General features: G+C 35.6%; 1 protein-coding gene across 1 annotated transcript in view; it reads left to right on the forward strand.

The window, feature by feature from the left end:
• Positions 1 to 17,134, forward strand: part of DNTT (DNA nucleotidylexotransferase) — a 93,912-nt gene that overhangs the window by 19,752 nt on the left and 57,026 nt on the right. The window contains exons 4-7 of the mRNA XM_035897379.1: positions 1,584 to 1,754; positions 3,032 to 3,103; positions 6,000 to 6,123; positions 7,472 to 7,604. Of these exons, the coding sequence (XP_035753272.1) occupies positions 1,584 to 1,754; positions 3,032 to 3,103; positions 6,000 to 6,123; positions 7,472 to 7,604 (500 nt within the window). The remainder of the gene's footprint in view (positions 1 to 1,583; positions 1,755 to 3,031; positions 3,104 to 5,999; positions 6,124 to 7,471; positions 7,605 to 17,134) is intronic.

Here is a 17,134-nt window from a genome sequence, read left to right on the forward strand (position 1 = left end):
TAGAATTATTTTTCTTTAAACTGTATAATGATACATTTAATTACAGATGAAATGAAATACAAGCCTAAATATCAACAGTGATCCCATAAAACCTGAGGGCAGGAAAAAGCTGTTTAATCTTATTCCTTCCTACTACCCGCTGCAGTCGTTGTTCCAGTACGCCATTTGCTGTCGATATCTGTATCACAGGGTGTTACTCATCCTTATTCCAAACCCATTTCTGAACAGCCCACAGTGAAGTGATAATTGCAGGCAGACGCACAGCAACAGCCAATTCTTTGGTATTTTGTAATGCCTTTGGGGCCAAAGAAGAAATAGGAGTAAGTTGGAAAACAGCAAGGATATGCAGCAACTGATAGAGTGGAAGATAGGGCCCTTTCAAGGCTGGGATTTGTTAGCTGCTCTCTAGAGCCTGCCTGAAGAGTAAGAAATGGGATCTCTGGCAGGACTGCAGGACTCGGTGCAATGCGGGAGCTTTGCAAGGCTGGCTTGTTCGTGGCCTGTACCCAGCCTGCCCTGTGCCGTTTGAATGGTGCACAAGAGCATCCCTAACAGCCAGGTGAGGGATGCATTTTAGAAATATTTTGAACAGTGAAAGTGTCTTCTGAATGTGGTATACTCCTAAACATTTCTGAAGAAACCACTTAATTTTGCAGTCTTGAAAATTTTTGAGGTTTCGTGCAAAGTTTCATTAAGAACTCGGATTTCCAGCTGCTAATCAGCTGCAAGCCTTCATAAGTTCCTATTTTAGGTTATTCACAAACATTTTTTTTTTAGCATTTGCTCTCTCCCAAAACACAGTATTCTACAGTGAGAAGCCAAAAACCTGCCTCTGTTCTCCACCACCGTGTGATCTGTTCCTTGCATTTTATTTCTAAAAATAGCTGCTATTAAGATAGATATATTCTGGGACGAAGACAGACTCCAAAGCTGGATAAAAGACATATGGATAGTTAAAAAAAAAACAACCAATGGTACTGGCAATCTCCAGGTAGTTTTGAGTGCAACATTGAATAAACCAAGCCATTGATAGCTGAAGAACCATAAAGAAAATGTATTTCCATTTGCATAGGTCATACATCTGAAAAAATGAGGAAAAAGAGAGTTTGTTGCCTAAATTAGTAAATAGAAGCACGGCTACAAGTTCAAACAGAAAAAGGTGGTTTCCGGTGTTGCCACAGACTCCTATTTGGTCGTGTCTGAAAATGAAGCTGTCACGTACTGACCTGCTGGATTACTTGTGTTTGGGCACAATTCTAAAAATTACGGCTCTATTTTACATTGATTTATTAGATCTGCACAGAATATGGAAAGTCAATCTCTCAAAAGATTTTAAAGTTTGGCTTTGTTACAGATCAGAATCTTTTCCCACATTTGCCTCTAAAATACAATTTTTATGCCACCTGGAAAATTTCAAGTGATTAGAAAATTATGCTGAATTTTTTTTATGAACTCTGTCTTTTCACCCTAGTATAAAGAAATCATTCTTGAATTATCTACAAAGTAACCTTTCTAAGGAGTATACTGAATAGCTTAAGCCTTTATTAACCTTTAACTTTTTTGTACACCTCCGCTCTCCCCAGGATGCCCTTGAGATAATGGCTGAAAATTATGAGTTCAAAGAAAATGAAATATTCTGCCTGGAATTTCTGAGAGCGGCTTCTGTGCTGAAATTTCTTCCATTTGCAGTAACCAGAATGAAAGATATACAAGGGTTACCCTGCATGGGAGACCGAGTCAGAGATGTCATTGAGGTAACGTACCTCTGAATTATCTGCCAATCGATTCTTTTACAGATCTACTTTTAGAGGTCACAGAGGGCAGCATTGATATCTGTGTATATTTACACAACCTTCTGTATTTCCTGTAATAACATTATGTTATCCTTGTTACTGAGAACACAGTGATTTCTGGAAACCTTTTGTACTAACAAAAGGTTCTGTCATTGAACCCTCACCCTTAGGAATAAAGGTAACTAATGAATAAATACAAATTAATAAATAATGCAGTATCATCTTTGTTTGTAATTTTTAAAGGCTCACTCTGATTTGGATGTGACAGGATAACTATTAATAGTTCTGTTCACATGACTTCTGCCCTTGGCAATATCACTTTGCTCACCTGAATGCTTTATTAGAAAAACTATTTTTGCAAAACTGGTAAATATTTTAGTACTTTAATGTTAAATCCTGCCTTGTTAAATCCTCGTATGAGTTATAGCAGAACCTTTTATCTAGGTGATGGATGAACTTTACATTCTTACTGGAGCTTTGAGTATTCCCTGCATTTTTCTTTAATTCTTAGCCTTTTCAGGACCCCACATCTCAGGTGCTGTTATTCCAGCAAGCAGCTGTCTGGAGAGGTCATTTCTGAGTGTTGTGATTCACTCTGGCTCCTTGTTTGCCTCACTCCACCAGTTAAGCATGTAGCCTCTGAAGTGCTCTTTGTACCTACACCTGGGGACTGGGAATTCAATTATGATCCCACAGAAAATAGGATGAGTTTGGCGGTTTTACTGGTGGGGTTGGTTTTTTTTTTTGTTTTTTGTTGTTGTTGTTGTTAGTTTTTATTAGAAAGACTGAAGGAACTGTACACTCAAGAAAAAGATATATCTGTTCTTGCGATGCTCTTACTTTTAAGAGAAGTAAACTCAACCAAATAATGTAATCTAATTTTCAGGACAACTCATTGATAGCTTATGATAAATAACTGCTTTCTGGCTGTGAATTTATGAGTAAATAAGTACTGTGAAATATATTCCGTGGTCCCAGTTTCTACTTCATCCTTGAGTAAATTTATGACTAAATAAGTACTGTGAAATTTATTCTGTGGTTCCAGTTTCTCCTTCATCCTTCAGTAATTTTCTGTCTCAAAAAGGATTGCAGAATTTGATCCTAATGGAATAAAACAATACACTCACTAAGGATGCTCTTCATGTTTTTACAGGTTGATAAGACTTTTTTTTTTTCTTTTACTAAATCTCACCATAATCTTGATATATTTTTTAAAAGTAACGTTTTTCTTTGTTTAGGAGATTATTGAAGAAGGAGAGAGTTCTAGAGCTAAAGAAGTGCTAAATGATGAACGATACAAATCGTTTAAGGTAAAAGTTTTGAAGTTTGTTGCTATTGTTTAAAATTGCATATATTTTCCTCTGTCTAGTAGAGCTTAGACATAACCATCAATTTTATTATAAACCAACATTCAATATCAAGTATAAAGAAAGAAAGGTCTTGAATAAAAAGAAAGGGAGAGAAACTGTGATCAAGTAAGGAATAATGGTGAAATCAGTTACCTTTCTAATTAATGTGGTGTATAAACAGTTGCTCTGAGGCTTCAATTAAACAGTCTCTTTTTCCTCAAAACTAATGTAATACCTACACTTTGCTGTAAGTTTAACCCAACGTTTGGTTTATTTTTAACTCTATTGATTATCATTGTAATACTACATGATCTTATTTTGGCATTAAGGAAATACTAGGTGAAGAAGATGACTCAGATATATGTTAATTCTCTTTTGTGTGAGGCAGAAGGAAGAGGACTCAAGATCTGTCTTTGTTAGGCAGATTGTAGGTTCAGAGTCATGGTCACACTTTTTCATAGTTACAGGGAATCTAAACTACATCAATTCTGCAGTTCCCATTTCTTAAATATTCAGTGAATTCTCTGGAAAAATATATACTGGAATTTTTTTTTTCCAATTTCATCTGCAGTTTTAATCTCTAAAAATATCCTGTTTGCATGTTCAGAAAAATTTAAATCAGAGAGTGAAAGGAATGGGACTGTTTAATTCTCCCCTGCATGACTCACTTTTGCTTCAGCTGTTGAAAGGCTCCTCCATTCTCTCTGACCCGTAAAACAAGTATGAAAGGATGCTCAGTGATAGCTGATGCCTTCTGTAGCAATACTCAGAGGAGGTGTAGGTTCATGTATGTAGCAGGATTCAGGAACCAGACTTGCCTACTAAAGGTAGTAAAGGTTGAGGATCAACCATTAAATCTTATGCTTCAGGGTTTGAGAAAATTTCTTGGAGATTAGAATAAAACCTATCAGGGAATGGTTTATGTCAAATATGCTTTTTGTCTTGTTTCACATGCTAAGTGACAACAAACTTATGTGGCTCTTCTGTTAGCTGAGCACAGTCTCAACATTTTGGCTAAATTGGCTACAGCCAGTTTTTCCCAACAATTTTTAATGTGTTTCTAAGAAAGCCAAGAAGAATCCCATAATATTAGTGTATTCCTAAATTTTACTGTTTAGCATGGTTCTGATAACTGCTGCAAATCACTCACCATGACTTAAAAGATCATTGTTGGTCCCAGGACCACAGTTATCAAATGACTGAAATAAATTATACAGTCTATGTTTTAGATGTAGCATACATGAATGACACAGTTTGTCTCCTGATGGAATTGGATGCTGCAGAGAAAAAGTTCATATAATTCACTTTCACCAGCTGAAAAAGAGCAATGCTCGCATACATAATTGAAGAAATGGGCTATCTGCTACTCACACTGCACTCTTGCAGTGTCTCTAAATTGGCATCTATAAATATACTGAATAATAATGGATCTTAGTATAGAAAGAAAAAAAAAATGTGGGATTTTTTTTTTTCCTGAATATTTGGACAGTGTCATAGAATCCATTTTCTTTAGTTCTCTTTGCTGATATTAATTAAGTCCCTTGGAATCATTCTAAACCCAGTAATAGACCCTTTTGAAAATCTTTTAGGACTAGAAAAAACATTAAAAGATAACAATCTAAGTATTTAAAAAATCATGTACATTCATAAACAGCCATGATTCAGACAGGGAATAGGTAATTTCATCCATTATACACAAAATGTAGGGTAATTCCTATTTAATATTATCCAAGGTTTTAATTCTTCTCTTTTCTTTATCTTAATTATTTCCAAGGAATTAATCTCCTTAGAAAAACACAAAATAAAGCCAGCATGGTTGGAATTCAGAGGTTGTAGATTCAATGGAAAGCAGCAGTTATCCGTGTCTTACATAGATACTCACTGAATTCTGTAAAAGTACAAAGGAACCATTGAGAGCTTCAGTATTGACAAACTGAACATAAAGAATGTGCTTTTGGGCAGGCATGAAAGTTTTCTCTCTTGCTTTCATATCACTGTTTATCTGAGATATTGATCCACTGAATAATGCTTACAACAGTGACATTTTTGCTTTACATCCTTTCTTGAGGAATAAGTTAGTGTACAAACTTACTTTGGAATAAATGGAATATAACTGTACTAAAACTTCAGAGACTGGTAGATTTGGATGTTTTTTTCTTCCCAGTGGCAAAATAGTGAAATCTGTACTCCAAATAAGACATATAGAAATTTAGCTTGGCTCACATGAGGACTGAAGAATAGTATGATTGTTTATAACATACAAGCAAAATATGCAGTATAAGACTCGATTAGTTGTCTTTTATGTACTTACCATCTGTTTCCATGCACCACTGAGAACCATTGCTCTTGGTGCAAAATTTCAAGAGCCATGGAATTCCCACTGGCGCCATCTCTCAGGAGCGCTACAACACCAACATCATGTGTACGACTGAGAGTGGGTAGTGCATACAATACAAAATCATAATGTCCGTCAAGTTAGGAATACAGCTACTTTACATTATTTTTTGCATTTCTTAATTGTGCAGGAAAAATGAAGACTACTGTCCTTATTGCAAACCCTAGTTGAAGTGTACATTTAGCTAAATCACATAAAGTTGCTGGGCATACTGCAGTGTTATTGTTTAGATGTCACTTTAATGAGAACTGCCCATGTATAAACCCAATAATCTGTTCAATGTAACTGTACAAACAAAGGGAGCTGAATCTGTGTATTTGTATTACGCTGTTTTTTATCTTCAATGTAGGATAAGTTCTACCCAGTATTTTTCCTGTTGAACCTTATTGTTACCTACTTATTGTTAATTTACTGCTCCTTTAGAAAACAACACTGATATGTTTGTTCCTCTACTGACCTTAGCAATTTACTTCAGTCTTTGGAGTGGGAGTGAAGACATCTGAGAAATGGTACAGAATGGGGTTACGAACTGTGCAAGAGGCAAAAGCTGACAAGACCCTGAAGCTGTCAAAAATGCAGAGAGCAGGTAAGGTGGAAGTCTCTCAAAACCTCTTATCTTGGAGCTCTAAAAACTTGGTAACAGATCAGAGAAACAGGGAAAGTTCGTTTATACACCCATTTTCTGTAGGCAGCATCTTGTGAATATTAAATTATTAAGTTAAAAACATTATTTGGAGTAACAGGACTCCTAATTAAAAATGGTGTCATTAAAAAAAATATGAATATGCATTTTTTACTGTTTACACAGATACCCAATGACATCTGCTCTTATACACAAAACTATTAATGGGTCATTATTGCACAGGTTGTGAAAAAAATATGATATTAGAAAAGCCCAGAACTACTTTTAAGAGTAGACTTGTCTCCTTCAAGGCAACCCTACTTTAGTGACAAATCCATATTTGTAATAAAATACTTGTAAAATTACCTCCATAACCCTTGCACATCTTAACTGTAAAGTGTTAAACACGGTCAGATGAATAATGTTGCTTCCCCACAGATTAGTGTGTGTGCCATTTCCCTAAATAAAGGGACCCATTTAAACAAAGGACTTGGATTAAAAAAGGAGATTATATAACATGACATTAAAATAATGTAACTTCTTTTTTTGGCATTAAATCCATGTGTTTTACATCACTTCAGAACCGCTTGGATCAGCTTGCCCACAATCATGGTCTTTTGTCTTTTTTTCTTTTACATGTCATGTCCAAATATGAAGCAAGTGGCAGGATTGGGCTCTTTTGATATAAGCCCTGTGATCAGGCATAAAGATAGCTGGGATATTTCACATACCTCTGAGCCCTGTACTTGGGTAGAACCCCATCATTTCCAGGAGAGCACCTTTTAAAGCAGTATGTCCAGAAATGTCATTCATGGGAGCTGGTAGGGAAGTCAGAGTGATTTATAAATATTCAGGTTCTCAGCAAGTGGAGCAATTATCCTGACTGCTACATTGTTATAAATTGTAACTGCTGTTACAATTTATAACAAATTATAATGACAAAAATACATATAAACTATAAGGGCAGAGAAGAGGGGAGGAAGAGGCTGTCTCTTGCCTGTGATCCCCCTGACCTGAGGCAGGAGACTGACTTGAGGAATGGTGAGGAGGAAGAAAAAAGACTCCTGAAAGAGGCTGGATCAAAATATATTTCTTCCCACAACATGTTCTGAAACAAACCTATAGTTTCAGGTTCAAGATCAAGGATTTCTTAATTCTTGCCATTAGGTAGCGTTCCCTTGCCCACAGTAGGAGTTGTGGGCCTTTACTTCTTGTCGAGAGGTGACTATTTCACATGAGGCTTACATAATGTTATGTAGATTTTGATAATTCCATGGAGTAATCAGCAAATTTTTTTGTCTTTGATTTCCAGGGTTTCTCTACTATGAGGACCTTGTTAGCTGTGTATCTAAGGCAGAAGCAGATGCAGTAAGCTTGATAGTCAAGAATACTGTCTGTAAGTTTCTACCAGATGCTTTAGTTACCATAACTGGTGGTTTCAGGAGGTGAGTGAAAACAAATGGGGTCACTTGGCTGTTTTATTCACGTGCATACAAAATGATGTTTGTGTCTTGGAAAAATCAAAGGAACTTAGTGGGAGAGTATCAGAGTTTGTTTTCAATGGTGGTTTTCTCTGGTTTTGTTTTGGGTGCTGGGTTTTTTTTGGTTGTTTTTTTTTTTATTTTGGTTTGGTTTTTTTAATGGGAGAGCAATCCTGACATTCCCACGTTCCTCTGTTTTTCCTACAGATTTTGTTCTGACAAACCAACCATCTATCTAAGAATAGCTTGCTGGAAAAAATGATGCTTAGATCACATACTGTACTTGAGTGTATTTTTTTTCTCCCTCTTCTAGTGGATCTGAATTCCCAAGGCTGAGATTATTGTAAGGCCACTCTTGAAAAAAAAAGATACAATAGCTTTAAGGCAATCATGTTGTTTGGTTTTTTTTTTTTAAAGAGAACATGAGACTGAAAAGTGCTACAGCAGAGTTTGTAGCATTAGAAGTACATATTGCAGTAAACACTGACTAAACTGAATATACAGCACTGAATAAACTGAACATAGGCTAATCTCTTTATAGATGGGGAGACCTCAGAATTTCTTTCCTGGGTGATTATTTTTCCGAAAGCTTTTGATCTTGCTTTGCAAAACCAAACCTGAAACTGTTACTCAGAACATACACAATTCATTCCTTCAGCAGCTACTTGAGAGCTTTCCTAAAGCCAGACAGCAAAGTACTGAGACTGGGAATAGTCTTCAGGACTTACTGGGTTCCTTGCTCTGTGCTCAGTCTACCATGTCACCACTAATAGTACATATCATTCATACCTATAAACCAAAAAACCTTAGTCTGCACCTTAAGTGTCCTGCTGCTTGCTAGTTTGTGAAACTTTGGCTACACTTTTAATATGAAAATCTCTTTCAAATATACTTAAAATATTCTCTTAGAACTGAAAATACACAGTTCTATTACTTTCATGCAACTAAAACTGGTAGAAAAGCGAGACACAAAAATGTTAATAACTAATGTATTATTTGTCTGATTTATTATTGTGAGCCTCAATAGGCCTGCATAGACTCACTCCAGTGCAAAATTATGACCTTATATGATTTGTAATTGCTATATACATGCACAGTGATTGTGATTAATGTATTTTATCACCTTTGTTCCACTTCACAATATTTATAGTTATTCCTTGTCTGTCCCATATTTATTGTAAGAATGTTTGCAGCCATCAGCTACGTAATTTCTAGAAAATACTGTGGTCAATAAGAAGCATTAGGCTCAAGTATAAACCCTGACCAGAGGTATAAGAACAAGATGAAATTTTACATTCAAACCTTCAAGTGTCGTCATTCTGTGACTCCTTGTTTAAGAGGCATGTGGTGGCAATCTGTTCACACTGATGCAGATCAGTCAGGGGTGTTGTGTTAGTAACTTGGATCTAACTGACTGGCACATGTCTAGAAAGGTCAAAGAGTTGTAGGGACAGAATTGTTATCACACTGAAAATACCCAGTTTCTTCTAATGTGATGTATTTTTGAGCTTTTTTTGCAGAATAGTTGTTTGCAGAGTTTGAATCTCACACATCAGATTTAAGCCTGTTGTTTTGCTTATTATTTTAGGGGGATATGATAGTTAGCCATTCTCTTTTTTATTAAGAATAAGCTTTTTTATCTCTAAACGGGTGTGTCAGACCAGAAGAGAAATTATTTAAGTATTTAATGATACCTTCAGTGAGTAATCCTGTGTATTAATTATGTGCCTTTAAATTTACAGAGAATATGTTAAAAATCTAAGTTTCAATATGTCCGTCCTAAACGATATTTTACCAGCCCATGTAAAGCAAAAGCTGCAGTGTCAGATTTATAGAAAATTTGATTAAATGGATCAAAGTACCTTTATTAGGCGCCTATGTTTTAATTACTGAACTGCAATAGAGTTGACTACATCTGTTCTTTTTTGCCTGTCTCATATAATGGCAATATTCATCAGCACAAAGCATATGTAAGCTCACTAGCTCACAGTTTTCAATTAACAAATTATTATTTGTTTCTTTCATCATTATGTAAATATTTAATAAAAGAAGTAGGCAAATTTTATTAATCACCTTGACCTGATTTCCCCCATACTACACTTTGTGTGCTACTAATATAAGAGAAAAAATAACTCATGATTCCTCTGAATAATACATTAATTCTGCAGGATCCAGATTTGTCTTGCATATTTGTTTCATAACTTGGGGAAGAAAAAGAAATTGATTATGTTACTCCATATTTGGCTGGAAAGTTGAAAGTCAGGAGTCTCATAAACCTTATTTACTCTGCAGGAGAACTGAATGAATTACAGGGAACAGAACTTCCATTAGCGATCTGCAGTCATGGAGTTTCAATAAAGTAGAGATGAACTACAAGAAAGTTACATTCTTTTTCCCAACCTTATCAAACAAATGTATGGCTGGATGTATTTAATGAGTTACTAGACCTTTTCCATTAGATTTCTGGAATTTCATGAAATTGGGTGGTGATCAAAATTAGGAAGCATAGTATGAAATTCAAGTAAAAAATAGCTTTGCTTTTTTTTTTTTTTTTTTTTTTTTTTTTTTTTGAAACCCCAGCAAACTTGTTCATGGACTTTTCTTTGGTCTCATTTAGCTTTCACCTTTAGTCTTCTGTATTGCTTCTTGTGATTGTTCTTAATGCTAGTTGGTGTTTATAGCAGCCATAATTGTGGATGGTGGTAGATAAACTGTGTTTCAGGTATAAATGAGTGAGCAGTTCAAAGGAGTAAGAGCAAACACAAGAGAATCTGGTATCTAAAGCACAAAAGCATCAGCGCATCAATCCCTCAGTAGTCAAATTGTAAGCGTAGGAACAGAATTGGCTGGCAGCTGTATGGCAGAGAGCAACAGGAAAACAGAGAGAAGGATGGACAACAGACAGTGAACATGATGGAATCTTGAAGAGAAGAGGAGGGTATTTTGAGCACAGGTTTGGCTGATAGTCTGGAGGCTGTGTTAGGACACAGATCACTGCTCATGTCAGGGAAGCAGGATTGCAGGATTAAGCCAGCAGTTACCTGTTTGCACATTTTGTAGTACTGCAGACTATTGTTTGTGTTTTCTAGTTCAGAATGGTGGAAGATTCAGAGGGAAAAAAATGCCATAGACAGGAAGTGAAAATCAAATTATGGCTTTGGATCATGTGGTTTAATCAAAATAGCAGACCCATGTGAAAACTGGAAAAGCTGATGCAATCTTATTGAGAACATACCAAGACATGTGTCTCTGACCAGTTGCGTACAATTTATTTCCTCTTTTGCTCTAAAATGCTGTAGTTTTCCCCCCAAATTCTTTTACCTCTTTTCAAGGGTCATATTACTGAAGTAGACTTCAGTGTCCGCTACTTCCTCGATGCCTTTTCTTTCCAATTCTTTCATCTTTCTGCCTGTCTTCACAAAACAATAGTTCATAAAACATCTTTAATCAGAAGTGCTTTCTTTGTGGTTTTGGTTGAAAGTGGCAATAACACTATGTTTGGTTGAAGGCAATACTCTTTTCAGCTATCTGAATCCATAAAGGAATATAAAGACTTAAAAGTCACTGAAATAAAGGGTCATGAGGGTAACCCTTCAGTATCTTCCTAATTTGAAATCATTCAGGAGCAGAAATGAATAAATTAATGAAGTCTGGATGAATTTATCCTTTGTTACTCCCCTACAGAAACACTTAGCTAACCGCCTGTAAAACATATTCCGACAGTTTCAGTTGGTGTAATTTCGTATGAGAGATTGGGAGAATTTTTTTCTCTTTTTTAGATCTTTTTCTGACATCTATCTGTGTCACTTTGAAACAAAAATTACAACACTGAAATGCATGGAAATACAGAAGTAGAACTATTGTAGTTATGAAATAAATAAATCACACCCACGTGGGGTGGAATGCATTTCCTTGTCTGTCTAGTGAGGGCTATCAGCTCGACTGTAAAGAAGTATTGAAGATGCTGATAATGCAATATAAAGCATACCATGGGCAATGTTATCAGAAAGACTGAATTTACCGTGCAGTCTATTTGAATCAGGAATTGGCATAGCATTATTTTCAGTGCACAGCCTCTCTTATTTTGAATTGCTGAGACTTAAGACTATTTTCTTAAAGTTAATGGGACAAATGCTAAGGTGGGGAATAACACCACATATTACACGATACAAAAGCCACTGAGGGTGAAGTTTCCCTTCCAACATTGGGTTAAAGAGAGGCCCTGGGATGGGGAAAAGAAACTTTATTTTAATGTGCGACATCCCTGATTAGTGCTGTGTTTGTCCCAACTATACCCATGACACGAGTGCAGTTTAGGCTAATGTATGTTATCAGTTTTAAATGAGAGTTAAACTAAGGACCTGATAATTTTTTTCCTGGTTATTAAAAATGTGGTTTTCAGTAGTTACAGCATTATCTCATCTTGCATGTTACTGCACGTTACAGAAAAATTTATACCTATTAGCAATGTGTCGAAGCTATTACTGATAATAATTAACATTGCTCCAGGCTTGTTAGTAATGACAAGTAGACAGAGAACTTCACACTAGGTTTAATGGCAGTAGTTCCATGTTAGGACATGGCTTCACAGTGACTTCAAGAAAGGTGGTAATGGGCTGAATCATTATCACAACATTCTGCAAGATCCTGGGTTTTTGCTACCTTAATTTAGCTGCTGATATTTGTTTTTGCTACAAGAGGTGATCTAGGTTAAAGGCTTCCTAAGAGCAAAAATGCTTGCAGGAAACATTATGCAGTATATGCAGTTCATGTCTTTGTTTGTTTGTCATGTTTCATGTCTCATGTCAGTCTCTGTATTGGTTATTCATATCTCGGTACACGCACCCACAAAAACCAAATTTGACTGGAGAAGTTCAGGAAAGGATCTGGAATAAGAATCAAATACAATAATAAGAATAAATCATCATGTTCATTAACTGCATTTCCAGCATGGCTTTCTGTTAGCTTTTCTGTGTACTTTGTCCATATGGTTCACAAATGATTTATAAATTAGGTTTCAGTTTTCTTGTGTTCCGTGTAGCACACTCAAATAGCTGTGGTTAGCTCTGCAGCAGCAGGGTTGTATTGCTGTGATGTAAGCACACAGTGCCTATTGATGATGTAAGTAGCTTATTTTTTAGAAATTACATAGGCATTCTATTATGATGGTATTACAATCTCAGTTCTGACTTTCTCAAATGAGATTTACTTAGACACACTTCTGTTAGATTTTCCCATCTTTGCCTTAAGATAGAGTGAAGTAGACTAAGGAAACACTTTGTTTTAGATGAGTTTTCATATTGCAGTTCTCAAGAAGGCATCCAAGCGTCTTGAGCAATGCATCAAGCAGACTAACTAGTGCCTATAGTGTATTATTTGTCTTTGTGTGAGGCTAATTTTTCCATCCTGCATCAGTCTTGAGGGGAGTTTTGTCTCAGACTCTCTTATTATTGAATTCTGTTCTAACATGAGCCTAATTGTAGTTCACTATCTCCTTGCTTGAGTTTTATATTATCTTTTAGAAATTGGTATTTGAGGCTCTGGAACATTTGAAGTTAAGGATTGCCAATAGAAAAGCAGTGAAGAGGGCAAAGGGACAGGGTCAGTGTGTTTGCCAGGTAGCACTACCATGCTTTTGGATATTACAATGCAAGAGTGTCTTTCCTGTGTGCAGTGACATTTCCTACAAGGCAAAGGAATGCATAAAGGAAGGGTGTGGCACAGGACTCTGGTCTTTCCTGTTGCGTATGAAGAAAGTCATTTACAGATATCTCTCCTTTCCATCTCAGAAATAAAGTAAAATGAAATAGCTGGGACAAAGAAACAATTCCAGAGATTATTTTACAGGATCACACACTGATAAATAACTAATGTTATTGTGGCACCTTCATTTCAGAAATAAGACTTCTGTAAGGCATCTGGAATCACGATTATTGAACTGTATTGACACAGTCTCATAAATGAGAGAATGTGTGATCGAATGTATGAAGAATATTACACTTCCCAAGCCTTTGGTATATACTCGAGACTTCATGGTTTACTTAGCTGAGCTAGTCATATGTCCTCCGAGTGAATTCCTTGATAGGTCCTGATAAAAAGCTCTATTTGAGCTTTTCATATTGGATACTCCTAATAAAGGTATACTTTAGCACACTGTAGAGGCTCTACAATGAGGCTAGGACACCTGATGTAACTCCAAATCTTTGTTAGGTTCTGAGAAATAAATGTATTTAAAGTCCTGCTGTGCGAATTATTTTCTTTCTGCTCAGATATAGCATTAAAATAGTGCCAGACTTCAAACGAATATAATTAATTTAGCAAAAGTTGCTTTCATTAAGTTTTTAGACAAACTCATAAGCAGAGATTCCTTATTCTCCTCACACCTTGTCATTATCGTGTATATTTGCATTTACACTATTCTTAGATAAAGTTATTTCTATGCTTTCTTTACTACAAAACACAAACTATAATAAGGGAAGATATAAGCTGTACCCAGCTGCTCAAGTCCAAAGACTGTAATTTCTGCTCACTTTCTTCCACTGCTGTTGTAAGAAGTAAAATTTTTATCTGCTGTTATTTCATTTTGTCAGGGAGAAATCTGCTATAAAGGAGCTGTGAGGCAAGCTGCTCGCTGAACGTTTGAGCTGATACGGCAGTTTGCACACACTCTAATTTAAGCAGATCCTAGAAGAATCTAGCAATTCTTCCAGCAAGTGAAGAGACTGGATATCATTCACGAGCACAGCTTTGCTTCTGATAAACTATAGTCCACTTTGGATGGGGCTTTTAACCCAGAGATGTTCTAATCTGATCTAGCTGGTCTTAAAGCTTAGTAAACCAGCTTCACATTACTGAACTCCCTAAGTTTAGAAGTTTTTGACCTTGAGGTGTTGGGATGCTCTGAATAAAAATCTGTGGCAGGAGTTAGAGGCACTAAAACTAGGGAAGAACAGACTAATTTCTGCTTCTAATTTTCCATAACCCATTAAAAAATAAGTCAAGAAAGGAGAAAATAATTTTTATCCAAATTAATGGCTAGCCAAGTCAATTTAGAAGATAATCTGTTGGAGTAATATTCAGGCACTTCCTTTTGTCATTAGAGCTTTGATTATTTTTCCACATCTATTATTAGCCATGGTGAATCATGAAGTAGAAGCTGATGAATCTGGGAGTCATGGACAAGAACAACTTTGTAAGAATCCATGAGACAGTTGAGTACTCAGCACAAGGTATTCTTTTAAAACCTTGCAAAAACTGTCTCACTGATTGAAGATTTTTTTTTTTTTTTATATGCCCTGCTCTATGCAAACCTTTACCACTTCCATAGGTTTATCAGCTCATACGAAGGATGTTGTTTAGTTATATACCTCTCTTCTCCCTAAAGATACTTCAAGGGCTGGGTCCAGAGTGGAGGTGGCAATGCCACTGATTTCTGTAAACCCAGGGGTTTTGCACTGTATATGTAAAGCCAAAACCTCCCTGGGTTAGCCTTATGGTTTCCATGATAACCCACACCTCCAACAATGCGTTTGTAACAACCTCAGCAGTGTTTAGCGTTTTCTGTTTCCTATCATCACTGATGGATGACTACTAGTGAGTAAGCCAGAGCAACGCAAGCAGTGTGCATATGGCAAGATATGAAACCCCAGATTATATTATATTAGAAATATTACAACAAAGCCTTCTGTATTAGCATTTAATTTTTTTTAAACTGAATTGGAAGAAATGAGAATGAAAGGCAAAACTAGGGGTAATGTATTTCCTCACAAGGAGTTAATCTGAAATTTTACTTATGTACTGATACATGATCAGATTTATTATTATTTTAGTTCTATACAAAGTTTCTATGTGAAACTGGTTAAAATCTTTAAAATTACTGCATTGGTGACTGCTTTGTATTATTTACAGTAATTGTTACACAGAGTCTAAGGAATATTGGCAGTAGCACTTTCAAATTACAAAGGCAAACTTGTAGCAGTAAAGCAACATGTCACAAGTATGCTACTAGGAGTAAGAGAAGTTGTTGTCTTAAAAATAGATTATTTCTTTGCAGTCCATACAAAAGTAGTGTTTTGTTCATTTGATATCCAAATCTAATATTCAATGTTAAAATGAAACCCCAAATGTGCAATTAATAGAAAAATGCAAGAATTTGTAGTAAAGATGCAACATTTCTAGTGCAATAACAAGAATAAAATTCACAGGACTCTATAGCTGATTTTGGCCACAAACTATAAATAGGTTGCCTTTTCCTATAAGTATTCTAAAATAGTGTATGAAAGTTTCCAGCTGAGCTTAGGCTGATAACTACATAAATCAATTTGGCCCTTATCAGAGGCAGAAATGTCCTGTTACAGAGGACCTACTGCAGACAGATGTGGTGAGATGCAAAACTTTAAAAGCAGAAAAAACAAATAAAAGTGAGTCAGAGAGAAACTTGCGGTGAGCAGATAATTTGTGTGTGTACAATAATAATACACATATATACAAAGACTCTCAATGTATATGAAGAAAGAACAGAACAACAGCTTATGGTGTTCAATTTTTCTTCTGCTGCTTTTTTTCCTATTTGCCCTTTGAGGCCACTTTCAATCATCTTTGGTACATAAGGGTCAACCATTTGACAATTCTGAATTACATGGAAATATTTTTAGAATGCTTGCCGCTGCATAAAACCAAAATGTTAATGGCTTCACTAAGTCAAATTAAATTTTAATGGCCATGGTTTAATTTTTCTTCTAGCCTGTTCACATCCTTTAAGTAGCATTAAATGTGATTCAGTTGTCTTCTAATATCACAGCTGACCTGAGTAGCCTTTTCAATTAGCCTTTTAGACGAAGCAGACCTGATACATTTTAAATAAAGATCTCTTTTTATTGGTTAAATTCTGATATTCACAGCTCATTTAATCCATTTATTGAGGTGCAATGTCAAAAGAACAACAGTTTCTTTGTGCAATGTTGGTGAATAATGTGTGAGGTGAAACTAAAAAAATCTTAGCATCTTTGTTTTGTAAGTGAATGGCATTTTAAAGAGGAACTCAGAAAGATATGTTTATGATTTTAAGAAAGATACATGACTGAGAAATGAAGAAAATTATTTTCTAAGAAGTTACACATTGAAAATATTTTAGGAAATAGTGAGAAAGATAGTGAGCTAAAAATACAGAGTTCCCTCATAAATTTGTTCTGATATCTTGCAAGTAATCTAATCTCTAAACAGTAGATGGATGTCCCATGTTTTTTCAGTCCATTTATTCTATATTAATGTAATATGTTTTTATTTAATCTTTTCATGGATTAGTTTAGTGTTTACAACCTAACATGCCTATTACTTACATAGAAAGTAAAAGAAATTGTTAGAAATCTACTATAGTTCTTTCAAAAGCATCTTTGATGTTTCCATAATTCTGTTTGATGTTTGTTCTCAATTTTGTATGACAGTTTCTCAAAACCTTCCCTATATAACCGAGACGGCCTACTGTGATAAAGCCT

Source organism: Egretta garzetta, unplaced genomic scaffold, assembly GCF_000687185.1.
Source record: "Egretta garzetta isolate BGI_Z169 unplaced genomic scaffold, ASM68718v1 scaffold56, whole genome shotgun sequence".
Lineage (NCBI taxonomy): Eukaryota > Metazoa > Chordata > Aves > Pelecaniformes > Ardeidae > Egretta > Egretta garzetta.